We start from the raw sequence: 15766 nt of genomic DNA on the forward strand, positions 1-15766 counted from the left end.
GACGGAACAGATGACAGAACGGATCAGAAAATAATTAGAAGAGATAGCAGGAGAGAGAGCAAATATTATGAGACTACCTACTGTCCACATGTATGTCCAGCTGTGACCAGTCTGTGTTGCTCTCCGGTAGACATCTTATCCAGATACCTAGTGTCCTGGCAACAGATATCTTGACAACCTGATGGGAAAGCATCTTTAATACTGTGAGTGTGTCGGTGTGTATGAGGGAGGGCTGTCTAATGACTATTGTAATGTGTGTGAATGTAGATGTGTTTGTGTTTTAATGTTATTTTCTTAAATAATAATTAAATTGGAGAGTAAATATGAGAGTAAAGAACAATTATGTATGAAACTAGCAACTTTATGAGGTCATACAAAATGGCCAGAGAGACTATGGAGTCCATCCACTGCTCCACCACTACTAGAAATTTCAAACTATATATGAACACACCTGCCACAACAGCAAGCCACCCCACACAGGTACAGATCTATCTGCAAAAAAAAAAAAAAAAAAAAATCAGTTCTGTGTGGAAACAAACATGCCACAGTCTGTAAACTCCCGCTGCCTTGCCCTGGGTGAAAATATGCATGGTCAGCAATAGAGGGGCCAGCTGGGGTTTGCTTTTGGCCAAGCACAGACCCCGAGCTTGTTAAACCTCTACCTCTGTTTCTATAGACAGATATAGACTCTAGACATGAATACTTCTTCCTTTGGTTGGAATGAGGGCCTGACTTGACACTAGACTGGCTCACAATCCCATCTTGTGGTTCAAAGTAGGATTGCAGGTGCTAGGTTCAGTACATACTAGCTCTACAACACAATGCATACAAGTTGATTTATTCATATCCCTGCTAATTTCTTGTCTCCTGTATCAGCTTTAGTTGATTTGTTCTTTCTTTGAATCTAGATTTACATAATATGTGATATATATTCTTTGTGAGCAACAGAGCAGAGACACTGCTGCTCATGTTGATTGGAAAAAACATTGCAGCCAAACAGAGGGACAGAAATAAAGGTTTGTCCAGTTCACTGACCTGGAGCCCTTTTCTGCAACAAAGCAGAAAAACAGTTTGCATAACTGGACTTCTCCTGACTCCGTCTTATTCTATCAAGTCAGCATCTCTTTGTCTGTTCCCATAACACTTCTTCTCTTCTGCTCCAGCTCTTTGTCTCTTTTATGACTTTCCTTCTCTGCCCCTCTGGCTAATACCCTCTTTTATTTTCCTCTTTACTGTTTTCTTTTTGTTTTGCTAGTTTGTGTTCGCTCTCCACTTTCTGTTCAGAATCGGACCGTTTACACCATAATTTATGGTCTTGTTTTTCCCTGTATCACAGTGCATGCCTTGTACCAACCACCATGTTTTACTGTGTCTATCCATCATCCTCTCCCCCCATCGACCATCCTGTCACTCTGTATATCCCTCATCACCTCCTTCACTGCTTGTTTTATGTCTCAGACACCACTGAACTTTACGCTTCAGCAGCAGGGTGATACCACTGCTTTTATGACAGACCTCAGACACCGTCAAGTTTTGTCATTTTCAGTCACTTTTGTTGTGTCCTGTCATTATAATGCTCTTTACTGTGTTTTTGTTCACCACCAAAATCGAACCTTGCCATGCTGTTCTGTCTGTGTAGCCGCAGGTGTCCTTTGCCTTGCCTGTTCGCACCAGGAAACACATATTTAGTCCTTGACAAGGCTTCTTTCTGCAGTGGCACCCATTTCCACTCTAGCTAGAAAATTGTGACAGAATGAATGAAGGGTTGTTCTTGTAAAATGGGTTAAATGTTATGAGTTTATGTGTTCTAAGACAAACCATGATCTTTACCTAACACTTTACCTTGTTTAGTAACGGCTAAGCTTAACCAGTAGTTTTTAAATCACAAGTGAAAACAAAACAGCTCTTGGTTGCTTAGAGCAGCATTGTCAGGGGGACGCAAAGCCGGGACTGTTAGGTGAAGGTGTGTCTTCATGCTCATACCACCACTGCCCTTAACTTACCCTCTAACATGGACTGTGCAGCCCTGTAATGGGAATCTAGTGGAATCAAAATGGAGCTAAGAAAAATGTCAGAAACCCTAAGTAGATTTGATATGAAACATAACTAAACAACAAACAACTAATTGGTGTGCAGACTAAAGTACAGTGTAGCTACATGCAATGACAGTCATAATGTCTGTCTGTCTTCTGATAGGTGTGTCTCTACTGGTTTGGTCTTTTTCTTGATTCTCCTGCTCTGCTTGTTTTATTGAAACAAAGTTCAGATTTAGTGTCACGTTCTGTACCATAGGTCTAATGTACTTTCACAGAAGGTTTGCTCTGTTGCTTGTTGTGAAACAGCACATATATTTTATCAGCACTGTAGGTCTCAGTAAGTGGGTGTTTCCTCGTCTGTCAGGCTCTGGTCGGACCCTGACGTTAATGGAGTGTGTCTGAGGTCCTCCAGGGCAGGATGAGATGATGTACATCCTTCTCTGTGGTCTGTCTGACACACAGACAGACTGACAGACAGACTCCATTATTTAGATAAAGAGGGTCCAATGTTTAGTTTGGTATGAAGCTAAGAGGTAATGGTGCAGATCAGCCTGAAAGCATGATAGTGGTGGGAAAAAGCTGCTTCAATTCAATGCTCTAAATGTATGTAGTTCAAATGTTGCACTTCCTTTTTTGCCTGAATGTTTCATACTCAGTAAGTCATCGCTCTTTAATAATGCAGAAGTAATGGTCATTAAAATTCCTGTGTGCTTAACCCAACATATTCAGTGTTTCTGTGTTTTTCAGGGACCTTAGTGAAAATGTCATCCAGGCCATCCCAAGGAGAGCTTTCAGAGGAGCCACAGACCTAAAGAACCTGTGAGTCAAAGTAGACACAAGCACAAAGCATGGACACAGTGGATAAAAAAAGGAATAGGGACGGTGATAAAATCTCGCTTAGATGTTTGTACAATTATTCACTGATCATTATGCTGGTTCCTGTTTTTATTTCTAGTCAGCTGGATAAAAACTACATCAGCTGCATTGAGGAGGGGGCGTTCAGAGCTCTGCGATCTCTGGAAGTACTGTGAGTGTAAATGTTCCCATATTCATTGTCTGCTCTCTCTCTGTTTTCACCTGATCTCTGATTTGTTCTAACCTGACCCTCTTTCCTGTCTTCCTTCCACTGTGCTAATGGCCCACGCTGTCATTTATTACTCGTTTTTTCACTTTTTTTTCGTCAGTACATTGAACAACAACAACATCAGTAGCATTCCAGTCTCCAGCTTCAACCACATGCCAAAGCTGCGAACCTTGTAAGTGCCACTGTGTTACCCAAACATACCAGACTGACACCTCCTGCTACAGTGAGACAGGCAGGGATCTTTTTGCACAGTTTCTTCTCACTTTCTCTTTGCAGTCGTCTCCACTCCAACGCTCTGCGCTGTGACTGTCACCTGGCCTGGTTGTCTCCATGGCTGCGTCAGCGACCAGCACTGGGTCTCTATACTCAGTGTAGCTCTCCTCCCTCTCTGAGGGGCCTCAACCTTGCAGAGCTGCGTAAGAGCGACTTCGCCTGCTCAGGTACTGCAGCCCGGCGGTCAAAAACACCCAGGTCCAAATGTGGCTGATGGAATCAAAATTCAATCAGTTTTTTCTTGTTTTCTGTTCTCCCCCTTGTCTTAAGGCCACGGCGGCAGCGCCTTTGTTCAGCCATGCAGTTTGGCATCTGGGTCCTGTCCTCCCATGTGTTCCTGCAGCAACAACATTGTAGACTGTCGGGGGAGGGGCCTCACCGCCATACCTGCACACCTCCCCGAGGCCATGACTGAGATGTAGGTGTCCCAGGAGTAAAAAAATCCACTGTTAAGCAATAATTATCTCTGGGTCCCTGTCTCACAGTGATATCATATCTTTGATTAGTCACATACTGCCACTTTAAATGAGGGTCTCAATAGATTTATTACATGAACTAAATGTAGACATTAGTTCGTCTTACGTTGTCACGTTGGAAGCCTGCCTGTTTTGAACACAGCGTGGGTTCCACTGCCAGCGGCTCACATTCAGTTGTGTGACAGGACCGTTTATCACAGCGGGGGGTAACTTAGACAAATCCAATAAATAGATTTTACAGGCCATTACATGTATTTATGTTTCAGCCAGTTACTACATAAAATGTTCTGATGTGTGATCCAGCATAAAGATGGATGTGCCCGTCATGGCAGTGCCGAGATATGAGATATGAACTCATTTCTGCTGGTAGAAAAAGGAACCAGTGTGAGTGATATCACACTTCGCTTTTAAAAAAAAATCATGTGCTTCTCCCTTTTTCTCCGCAGTCGTCTGGAGCAGAATGGCATCAAGTCAGTTCCTCCAGGAGCCTTCACCTCCTACAAGAAACTGCGACGCATGTGAGTCCACCTAAACACAAAGATATCCTGAATGGATTTGATTTGCTCCCTGGCCTGAGATCAGCCTGATATCCACCAATAAACGCAGGGCTCGCTGCCAGCAAAAAAACTAATGAAACCCTTTGAGTGACAAATTTACAGATGAAACAGATGTCAAGTTCTTGTTCAGATACAGAGCTTTTCCAGATAATGTTCACTCGGTTTGTTGGTTTAAATTTCCTTAAGGATGTTATGTGAATATTGCCCCCTCTTAAAATACATGTTTCTGATAAACCTCTATTACTTTCATTGGCTTTTGTCTCAGTCTCACAGGGTGATGGCACCTTAGCTCATTAGGACAGCCATGGAAACTGAAAATACATATCACTCTGGGTTTAAGAGTGCAGCTGTGTGAGATGTTGTAAATTGTCTGTAGGCAACCTGGTCTATTCTCCTGGCATATAATCTAGTCACTAGCCTCTTGCAGTGTTGACCTGTGGGATTGGCTGTACCAGGATATGCAGTGTTTGAATGTTACCTCACTGCTAAACTAGAAAACATAATGCTTAACTACATCCAACAAAACAGAAATGGAAGACCATGTGTGACATTTATTCCCTGCACTGAATTTAATGGAATCAGCACTTGCAGTTCAGCTAGCACCAGCTTACTAAAAAAGCTGTGGTTACGCTTTCAAGTCATCCAAAGATATTGCAGTATTTCTGCCTCCAGAGGGGAAATGCTTCTGAGAAAACTGAAGTGTTTGTAATCTTCCAACTGGAATGCTCTTTTCTTCTGTCTCCACTTTTCACTGAGCTGTGGTTTTGTGCTCAACATACAGCCCCAGTGGATTTTCAGCATCGAAGAGCATGTGATTTATATCAGTCTGCGACGAGATATAGTCCCCAACAGAGGCCTTTTACGGGTCTTGCATGATAAATGAAGCACATATCATTGTGATCTGACTGTAATAATACTGCTTATGGCTTCTTGACTTTCTTTTCTTTTTCTTTGTGGTTTGTCTTCTGCTGTTTCTTTCTTCCATCCGCAGACATTCTTTCTCTTCATCTTTGTCCCTCTGTGGTTTTCCTTTTCTTCCTAATCTTGTCCTTTTTTTCTCTCCTCTGCCCTCTTGCATCGTCACTGTGAGACAATCCCGATCACAAAGAGGAGGGGTTGATTACATTACCATGGTTTAAGTGGTTTGTTTTTGAATTTATTATGACAGTTGAGCGAATGACGTGTGGCAGGAGAACAAGGATTTTATAATCTAACATGTCGTGGTTTGGCAAGCTCGACCAAATCAAAAGATGTAGAAACTTCAACTTGGCCTGCAAAGTAACTCTCTCTCTCTCACACACACATAAAATGTTGCTGTCAAGCTCACTTACAGCGCAGTCATCTCATACAATGAGGTTCCTCCTCATATAAATGCTTTTTATATGACTTGATTTGGGGATCTGAAAAATGAACAATGAAACCATCCATGCTTGTTTGACCCCAGAGAACAGCACATGGAAATGTTATATAAAGGGAAAAAATAAGCTACCACACATTCTCATAGGCTTTCAACCCTAAAAATAACATAACAGCACATAATTGATGTGATGCTTTTCGCAAATTAGAGTATGTACACAGCTCTTTACAACAAAACACACAGATTAAAACAGAACTATCACACAGCCAGATAAAATGAAACACGGACATAAACACTGTGCAGGAATGGGCAATATCTTTCCTTATGAGAATAAATCCACATGGTGAGAATTTACCATCTTGGGGTAATGGCTGTATACGTCACTTAGTGATGTATTCTCATGTGTGACGCATTAGCGCATGTGTGGGGCTCACATCAACAAGCTCGTCCCAAAAAGACGTTCCACGTCATCTGTAGTGTAGACGTGCTTTAGGTATGCCAGATGTGACTTGGAACAGTCATGGGCAATATGCAAAATACAGCAGCACTAGTAATTTGTTCCACCATCTAAAACATAACCACAAGCCTGATTTATTGTTATATTAGAAGAAATCATCATTGATGTGATGGTATGTTTTAGTTTCAGTGCACTTATTCCTCAAATAAATACTGGATCTCCTTTCAAATTTCAAACTTGGCTGATTAGTTATATTTATCGTTACCAGATATATGCCAGAAATCGGGATAAAAACTTTAGCCAATACCGCCAATTCCTACTGTACGTAAATGTTCTTAATGCTAAATACCCTGCTGCATGAGTTAGTAGTGTGTGTTTTGTGCTAATGTTCCTTCCAAACCATCACAATTAAACAGAGATTGAATGTGGCAATTAAAAGTTTACTTGCTTCTAACAGTGATTTACTTACTCAACAGAAGAGGAATCAAGAATCTTTATTGTCATTATTCACAGCACAACAAAATTCTTTCACTCACTCAGAAAGGCAATACAATATAAATACAAAAATATAATAGTAATATAAATGGAAGTATTATAGTGGTATATAAGTAGTATAATAAATAGAAGTCGAATATGAGACTTGTTCTACTTTTGCCACCGTAAATCCTCTTCTTCCTCCTAACTGGCCTCTTCATCCTCTTCTCTCACAAGTAAATTAATGTGTATATATTAACAAAAACCCAAAAATATACCCTGTTTGTGCATTTGTTAAAATATTACCTTTGATAAAGTAACCAAAAACAGGAATTAACCCTATAAATACAAAAAAATAACACCAACCCTTGGATGCACAGTCAAAGCAGATTGTGCCGTCACCTTTCACCTGTCACCTTTTCAAGCTTTAATGGCAATTTGAAAAACTAACATGATGTGTTACAGAGTGCAGTGATGAACAGTGTATACCATTTAGGATATTTAACTATATGGTACTTTCTAATTAAAAAACACTTTAAGACCATCATCACTCAACGCAGTCTGGTGAATGTTATTAGATGTGTGAGCTTCACTGTATAAACTGATGAAACTGTCCTTGTAAGGAGGAGGGTGGCTTCATATTTGGAGGCTTGTGTTTGGTTCTCCTTTTTTTTGAAAAACCCTACATTTTCAAACTTTTAAAAAAAAAATCTTTCTAAAAAATTTGAATTGCAGATAAAGAAACAAAAGAAAGAAGATGGTACTCGAAATGGAAACAGTCTTCATCTTTTCATCAAAACTCGAATAGAATAAATAATTCAGATGGAGAAACTAGTTCTGACTGTTTTAAATGATTCTCCTTCATTCCCAGAGACCTGAGCAACAACCAGATATCTGAGATCGCTCCTGATGCTTTCCATGGCCTCCGAGCCCTCAACTCACTGTGAGTAACAAGCACTCAAATCAAGTCAGTGTTAGAAGTGCCTCCACCATCTATCTATGTGTGTCTGTATGCAGCGTGTCTGTCTGTATCATCCTTGTCTGTAGCTCCATATGTTTCTGATGCATGCATATGTTCGTGCATCTGTTGATGTAAATAATTTAAAAGCAGAGCCTGCTTTGATATAAACTATCAAAACATGCAAACAATCACAGTGGGAGGCCAGCCGGTCCGTGTGTGTAAGAATATATGCATATACCATGTGTGTCCGGACAAGTGTGTGTTCAGACAAATACAAAGTGCAGGGCAGTAACATATCTCATGGATAAAACAGAACATATATTTTTAATTTGTTTTGCTGCAGCTTGTGTGATTGCTGTGTCTTGTGTGCAGGGTTCTGTATGGTAATAAGATCACTGAGCTGCCCAGCGGAGTGTTTGATGGCCTGGCCTCTCTGGAACTGCTGTAAGTCCAAACCACAGCCTGTACAACATATTTGACATTTACACTGGAGTTTTACACAAACAGATTTCAAGTGTTAGATACCCTGCTTTTTAACTGTTGTGTGGAAACAAAATCGTGTCTCTGTACAAGTTTTGCCCAGTCAGTAAAAAAAATCAATTTCTAATGTTACTGTTGTGACAGTGCAGCAGATATCTGAATCAGGGGAGTTTAGCATTCATTTTCCTGGCTCAGAGAGCCTTTGGGATGTGACAGTGAGAATGATTGGACTGTGAACAGCAAATGAGTCTGTGTTTGGGCATTTTGGCCATGCGTTAAAGACAAATATCTGTTATGCTTGAGGAAAGAAACTCTGATTAACGTACCTCAAGAAGCAGCTGGAGTCTCGGAGATTTGTGAGGTCACACAGTAATCCATCTTTCCAGGCTTCAAACAATGTGTTTGTGTTTAAACAACTGCAATTCAGACCAATCAGCATACTGCCAAGAACAACCGATACAGACAAGGAGAGAAGCAATCTGACTGGTTGAAGTACTGTGATAGATGAGTTAAACAGATCCCTACAGACAGTTTGTGTTTATCTTTAACACCCACATTTAGAGTTATGGGTGTCTGAGGCCATTCGTGCACAAGTCTCCTCCAAGTCATACCTTCCCAGAACACACAGCATGTAGGTGTGATTCATCATTAATGTTCATGATAATAGTTGTGTCTTATCATCCTGCAGATTGCTAAATGCAAACAAGATCCACTGTATCCGAGCCACAGTGTTCAAAGATCTGGAGAACTTGGCCCTGCTGTCGCTGTATGACAACAAGATCCAGAGCCTGGCCAAAGGCACCTTCAGCTCGCTGCACAGCATCCAGACACTGTGAGGCAGTCGACGCGCACACACACTGTTTTTTTCCTTGTTCCACTCCATTCAGTCTGATCTGACTGATGTCTTTCCCCCTTGTGATTTCCCATCAGGCACCTGGCCCAGAACCCTTTTGTGTGTGACTGTAATGTGAAGTGGCTGGCCGACTTCCTGCGTTCAAACCCCATAGAGACCAGCGGAGCGCGCTGCGCCAGCCCTCGCCGCCTTGCCAACAAACGCATTGCACAGATCAAGAGCAACAAGTTCAGATGCTCCGGTCAGTTGCTGCCTGTGTGTGTGTATGTGTGACTGAAGACTGAAAGAAGATGGGAGTGTGAAGTGTGATACGGAGGGCAACGCTATAAATTTTAGGTTAGGATAAAATGAACTATATGGATAAGGTGTTATATCTCAAAGGCCCCTTGCCATTGTCATATCATAATATGTGCATACCTTTTCTACATGTACATGAGCCTGGACAGACATGGATGTGCTCTGCTTTTGGTGGCAGAGGCATTCAACACTTTTTGGATGTATTTTATTTTATTTTATTTATTGGATGTGCTTTTAGTGTTAGAGTATGCCTTTCCATTCCACACTGTTAATAATCCTGTTCATCAACCTAGTAAATAATGGTTAGATAAGGTCAATACCACCTTCAGATGCAGTGTGTGTGTGTGTGTGTGTGAAGAAAGTGAGTATATAGTATAAAGTATATAGGCAATACATCACTGCTGTATAATCAGTTATTCTAGCTTGCAGGAACCCTCTTACATTGTTACAAAAAACTATGTAACACTGTGGTGTGAGGGCCTGAATTTAGCATCTGTCCTGCAAAAAGCAAGAATTGTTCAAGAGGAACTGTTTCAGGTACAGATTAAATACATCTCAAAAGTACAAAATACACTAAGAACACTGTGAACCTATAAAGTCTGTGAAGGATGAGATTCAGTGAATATGTGTGACAACAAACAAGGATGCAAATTAATCCCCTTGCACTGTAACTGGATTGTTGTAACTAAAAGCTCCCTGGCCATTTCCCCCCCCCCCGCACAATGCCAGTATGTGAAGCCAGCCTCTGGCCAATAAAACCATGGCAGGGCGCTCTGATCAGCACTCAAACTGCTCCATGCTGCTTTAGTGCACTGCCAGGCCTGGAAAGCTTCACCTAGGCCGACACATCTCTGCCTTGAAAACAGCAAAACACAGACATGGATTGTTTTTCTCCTCCTTTCTGCTTTATATATGTACTCCTGCCAGTTTTACACAAGATCCCATCCACCTGTGTGTGTATGTAGCTATTTAATATGTTGAAGCATCCAAACAGTTTGAGTGACACACTTTTGTTTCTGCTTTTCTCATGGCAGCTAAGGAGCAGTACTACATTCCAGGTGATTATATGTGTTTGTCTGTTCACACGTGTGTGTAAGTATGGGTAGATAAGTGTTGTCATGATGTGTTCTGATTATATGTATGATTATACGTATATATATCTATACAGTAGATCTTTCTAATCTCTTTGAGTTTGACCAATAGTCATATCTTTCTGTCACCCCAGGTACTGAAGACAGGCGTCTGAGCTATGAGTGTAACATTAAGCCAGTGTGTCCTGCTAAATGTCGCTGTGAAGCCAATGTGGTGGATTGTTCCAACCTGCGCCTCACCAAGTTCCCTGAACACCTGCCGCCCTCCACTGAAGAGCTGTAAGACACACACCTGCACAAAGAGCACATTTGTAGTAACAACTACAGGTTAAACAATAGTGTAAGCAAACCTGTTTGAACTGAACCTTTAAGGCTGGTTAGTTATGTATATGTGTGTGTGTACACAGGCAGTTTTTAGCAGACATTAAATCAACTAAAAGTAAATGTACCAATGAACCACCTTATTCATTAATTATGAGAGAAACTTAATTCCTATAGTATTACTGATCAGAAACAACCTATTCCAGTTATCTGGAATAGGTTGATTAATCTGCCTTGACAAGATCCTTCGTTAGATGTGTGACTTAAAGTTAGCATTGATGGGCAGGTGTGTTGACACTAAATAAAACTGTCTGTGTCACCGAATCTGGAAGAAAAATGATGGACAAGTTTCTGCTGCATGGAGGTTTTTAACATGTCAGAAACTATTGGCTCATGATAGCTCAGCACTGAACATGTGATAAGAAATCACACAATATTTCTTAAACTCTACAAATTTAAATAACCATCTATATATGTTAAATTCACTACAAGGAATGTTGTGAGTTTCACGACAGACAAACTGGACCAAGACTAAAATTAAGATTTACTTTATTAATCCCTGGGAAATTAGGTTGTAGTAACAGCATATATTAAAAGGGGTGTTATATACAATATACACACATGCACACATAGCAACACTAATATAAACATAAACACGTAGCTGAGATAAGCCCAGATTTCACAGCTCATACAGATTAATTGTCCGTACATCATTAATCCCAGAGGGCTCAAATTTCTTTCTAAGGACCAATAATAAATCTAGGTGGAAGGTCACAGATCACAATAAAACAAAGTAAAATAAATCAATAAATAATGGAAAAATGTTTTATAAAGACTGTATTTACTTACAAAGCTCATCGTTACTTCTTTCACACTAATTTAATCTTAAAATAAATATTATATAGTTATATCTTATTTCGAAAATCAATATGTAAAGTTCATGCCTCTCGGTTTTAGGTTAGTTTTAGTTAAATATGCTATTTAAGTTAAACAATAACTTAAATATTAACTTAAATATCGAATTTAACTTAAAAATAATATCAAGAATGTTTTGCACAGCCATGATTTAGTCTGTGAAATAACAGGAAGAAAATAAGTAAGTAATGACATTGGCCATGTTTGTCAAGTCAAACTTTAATCTAGATTTATATAAAGTAAAGATAGATAAATAAAGGAATTCTGATCTGATATCTCATATGTTTAAAACCATGACTTGTGCCTCACAAACATATTCAAACCTGAATACACACAAGCTGTGTCACAGTAGTTATGGATATTCAAATTGACGTGTATATATGCATATTGACTGCATGGGTGCACAACCAACATACACATTCTCTCCTGCTAATGATGTTTTTGCTCTGCCCTCTTCATGTGGTTGTCCCAGGCGTCTCAACAACAATGACCTCTCCGTGCTGGAGGCCACCGGAGCCTTCAAGGGCCTGTCACAGCTCAAGAAAATGTAGGTCACATCAAAAACAATGAGAAGTGCTTCTTATCAAAAGAAACTTGAGGAGATCTTATTGTCTGTTTATGAGACCTTATAAGTAGCAAAAGAAAAGTATATACATACATATACATAAAGCATATTTTTGTTTTCCTTATGTCCAGTAACCTGAGCAACAACAAGATTTCAGAGATTGAGGATGGAGCATTTGAGGGCGCCTCCTCAGTCGTGGAACTTCACCTGACCGCTAACCACCTGGAGTCTGTGAGAGGGAGCATGTTCAAAGGCATGGAGGGCCTGCGCATGCTGTGAGTGGGAATTACTACATTCGGTACCAAACTATGAACTGATGAAATATGAAGAATATTATCAAAGTGAAACCACCATCAAACAGTGGTGTGAATGGCCGCACTGACTACCTGAAAAGTTATAAATTATTTAATTCATAGCTTCATTGAAGCAGAGGTGGAGAGGAGGACACTGAGTGCTTTACAGTGCCTGTAACAGTGAAATGTCCCAGTGTGGGATGAAAGTACTTCTATTCTATTCTATTCTTAAAGTACATACATTATTTTGGGAAACAGACCACATAAGATTACATTTCTCGGTTAAAAAATTCTGTCATAAGAAAAAAATTGAAATTAAAGCTGCAAGCAGCATTGCGGGCCCTCGCGCACCTTGCGATCCGCGGGGTCATCGCAGTCTTCTCTCCTATGCTCTCGTCTCCTATACTCTCCTGTCCTATGCTCTCCTCCTCTCATTTCCACAGATATACAACGAACACGTTTACAACCAAACTTTCCTGCTACCAGTAGGTGGCGCTATGACCATATCATCCTATTAGCATATATATCTGTTCAGACTCAGGTCCATAGCAGTACTGTAAGATTTTGTCCACATTGCATAAAGTATATGGGTAGTACTGCAGAAAACACAGCAAGTTCCTTTGTAATGGCGAATGGTCAACTTTGAGGCCACTCCCCTGCCACATGGTAATACTTTTGAAAGAGTTTTGGAATGCGTCTATTCCCTATGGTGTCCTGAGTGGACACAGTGAATTTCAGCTCAATTGCATAAAGTATGCGAGGCGTGAAAAGTTTTGAAGCAGGGTCACAAATAGGCACAAAATGGCCACAAAAGTCAAAATGGCGGACTTCCTGTTGGGTTTGGAGGGGGGGTCCAAGAGACTTTTTTGTGCGTCTTGGGGTGATACACATGTGTGCTAATTTTCATGATCCTGTGTCAAACTGGCCAGAGGGGCTACGCGTTAGGACAAAAAATACAGGGAGTTCCTTTGTAATGGCGAATGGTCAACTTTGAGGCCACGCCCCCACCACACTGTAATACTTTTGTAAGAGTTTTGGAATGCGTCTATTCCCTGTGGTGTGCTGAGTGGACACAGTGAATTTCAGCTCAATTGCATGAAGTATGTGAGGCGTGAAAAGTTTTGAAGCAGGGTCACAAATAGGCAAAAAATGGCCACAAAAGTCAAAATGGTGGACTTCCTGTTGGGTTTGGAGGGGGGGTCCAAGAGACTTTTTTGTGCGTCTTGGGGTGATACACATGTGTGCTAATTCTCATGATCCTGTGTCAAACTGGCCAGCGGGGCTACGCATTAGGGCAATAAATACAGTGAGTTCCTTTGTAATGGCGAATGGTCAACTTTGAGGCCACGCCCCCGCCACACCGTCAGACTTTTGTAAGAGTTTTTGAATGCGTCTATTCCCTATGGTGTCCTGAGTGGACACAGTGAGTTTTAGCTCATTTGGATGAAGTATGCGAGGCGTGAAAAGTTTTGTAAGAGGGTCACAAATCGCCAAAAATTAACAGAAATTTCAAAATTGCGGACTTCCTGTTGGGTTTGGAGGGGGGGTCCAAGAGACTTTTTTGTGCATCTTGGGGTGATACACATGTGTACCAATTTTCATGACCCTACTCAAAACAGGCCAGGGGGGCAGGCAGAAAAACCTATGAAAACACAACATTTTGTGTAGCCAGTAGGTGGCGCTCTCTCAAAGCCTCAATATTGTTGTATAGATGTGTTTAGGGTCAGACTCTGATCATACATGTGACATTTCGTACAGATCGGACAGAAAACGAAGAAGTTATAGAGACTTTCTGTGTCCTCAGAAATGGTCAAACTTTGAGGCCACGCCCCGGCCACACCGTCAGACTTTTGTAAGAGTTTTGGAATGCGTCTATTCCCTATGGTGTCCTAAGTGGACACGGCGAATTTCAGCTCAATCCGTTGAAGTATGCGAGGCGTGAAAAGTTTGGCAGCAGGGTCACACATCGCCAAAAATGGCCACAAACCTTCAAATGGCGGACTTCCTGTTGGGTTTGGAGGGGGGGTCCAAGAGACTTTTTTGTGCGTCTTGAGGTGATACATATGTGTGCCAATTTTCATAATCCTGTGTCAAACCGGCCAGAGGGGCTACACGTTGGGGGCGCTATAGAGCCATTTTTATATGTGCATTTCAAAAGTCAGCAAATTTCAAAATTTTTCGGGCGAATGAATTTTTCTACCAAGTTTGGTGAGTTTTTGGGCATGTTAAGGCCTCCAAAAATGCGATCTCGGAGGGAAAAAAAAAAAAAAAAAAAAAAAAAAAAAAAAAAAAAAATCCTAAGGGTTTCAATAGGGCTCTTGCACCATTCGGTGCTCGGGCCCTAATGAAGTCTGTAAAGTAAAGTATTTAACAATTGTACCTGTGTGTGTTTGTAGCATGCTGCGGAACAACAAGATCAGCTGTATCCATAACGGCAGCTTCACAGGGCTGACCAACGTCAGGCTGCTGTCTCTCTATGACAACCAGCTGAGCACCATCCTGCCTGGCGCTTTTGACACACTGCCCAACCTGTCCACACTGTCAGTAACACATACACACTCATAAAAATACATTCTCGGCCTTTGTATTGTGCCTGTTCATGGGTTTTTTCTTCTGCTGTCCACCAGAAACCTCCTGGCCAATCCGTTTAACTGTGACTGCCGCCTCTCCTGGTTTGGGGCGTGGCTTAGAAGCAAGCGAATCGTGACCGGGAATCCTCGCTGTCAGGGCCCTGCCTTCCTCAGAGAGATCCCACTGCAGGACGTGGCTGTTCCGGACTTCCGCTGTGAGGACGGTATGGTGGCAGTGCAGGTTGGATGTGGCCTCTGAAAACCACATCAACTAAAAAAGATTTAGACCTTTGCAGTAAAATCACAGAACTCCAGTTCCACCCTTCTGCCTGTTTGTCTGTTCAGGCTCTGTGCTGGAGGACAGCAGCTGTGCTCCAGGGCCTCAGTGTCCCAGCCAGTGTACCTGCATGGACACAGTGGTTCGCTGCAGCAACAAACACCTGCAGGCTCTGCCCAGGGGTCTGCCCCGCAACGTCACCGAACTGTGAGTCTAGAGCACAGACGCAGCAGCATTCTCACCTAAATGGCTGAAGATTACTTGCTTGCAGTTGCAATTAAGTATTTTATAAATAATTCATGTTTTATGGCTTTTAAGACACACAGAAATAATATCAGAAATTGGATGTATTGAATATATGAAATGCCCAATGCAGCTAAATTAGGTGCAGTAAAACTGTAATTATCTATCTTCTGAAGCTTTTTATAA

General features: G+C 41.3%; 1 protein-coding gene across 1 annotated transcript in view; it reads left to right on the top strand.

Annotated features, from left to right (window-relative positions):
• slit1b (slit homolog 1b (Drosophila)) overlaps positions 1 to 15766 on the top strand; it is a 48254-nt gene that overhangs the window by 19093 nt on the left and 13395 nt on the right. Inside the window, exons 6-22 of the mRNA XM_028413066.1 lie at positions 2784 to 2855; positions 2992 to 3063; positions 3221 to 3292; positions 3397 to 3560; positions 3664 to 3811; positions 4316 to 4387; positions 7586 to 7657; positions 8048 to 8119; positions 8844 to 8987; positions 9086 to 9249; positions 10340 to 10363; positions 10531 to 10675; positions 12105 to 12179; positions 12329 to 12472; positions 14887 to 15030; positions 15118 to 15284; positions 15406 to 15544. Of these exons, the coding sequence (XP_028268867.1) occupies positions 2784 to 2855; positions 2992 to 3063; positions 3221 to 3292; positions 3397 to 3560; positions 3664 to 3811; positions 4316 to 4387; positions 7586 to 7657; positions 8048 to 8119; positions 8844 to 8987; positions 9086 to 9249; positions 10340 to 10363; positions 10531 to 10675; positions 12105 to 12179; positions 12329 to 12472; positions 14887 to 15030; positions 15118 to 15284; positions 15406 to 15544 (1890 nt within the window). The remainder of the gene's footprint in view (positions 1 to 2783; positions 2856 to 2991; positions 3064 to 3220; positions 3293 to 3396; positions 3561 to 3663; positions 3812 to 4315; positions 4388 to 7585; positions 7658 to 8047; positions 8120 to 8843; positions 8988 to 9085; positions 9250 to 10339; positions 10364 to 10530; positions 10676 to 12104; positions 12180 to 12328; positions 12473 to 14886; positions 15031 to 15117; positions 15285 to 15405; positions 15545 to 15766) is intronic.

Source organism: Parambassis ranga, chromosome 1 (genome assembly GCF_900634625.1).
Source record: "Parambassis ranga chromosome 1, fParRan2.1, whole genome shotgun sequence".
In the NCBI taxonomy this organism is placed as follows: Eukaryota; Metazoa; Chordata; class Actinopteri; family Ambassidae; genus Parambassis; species Parambassis ranga.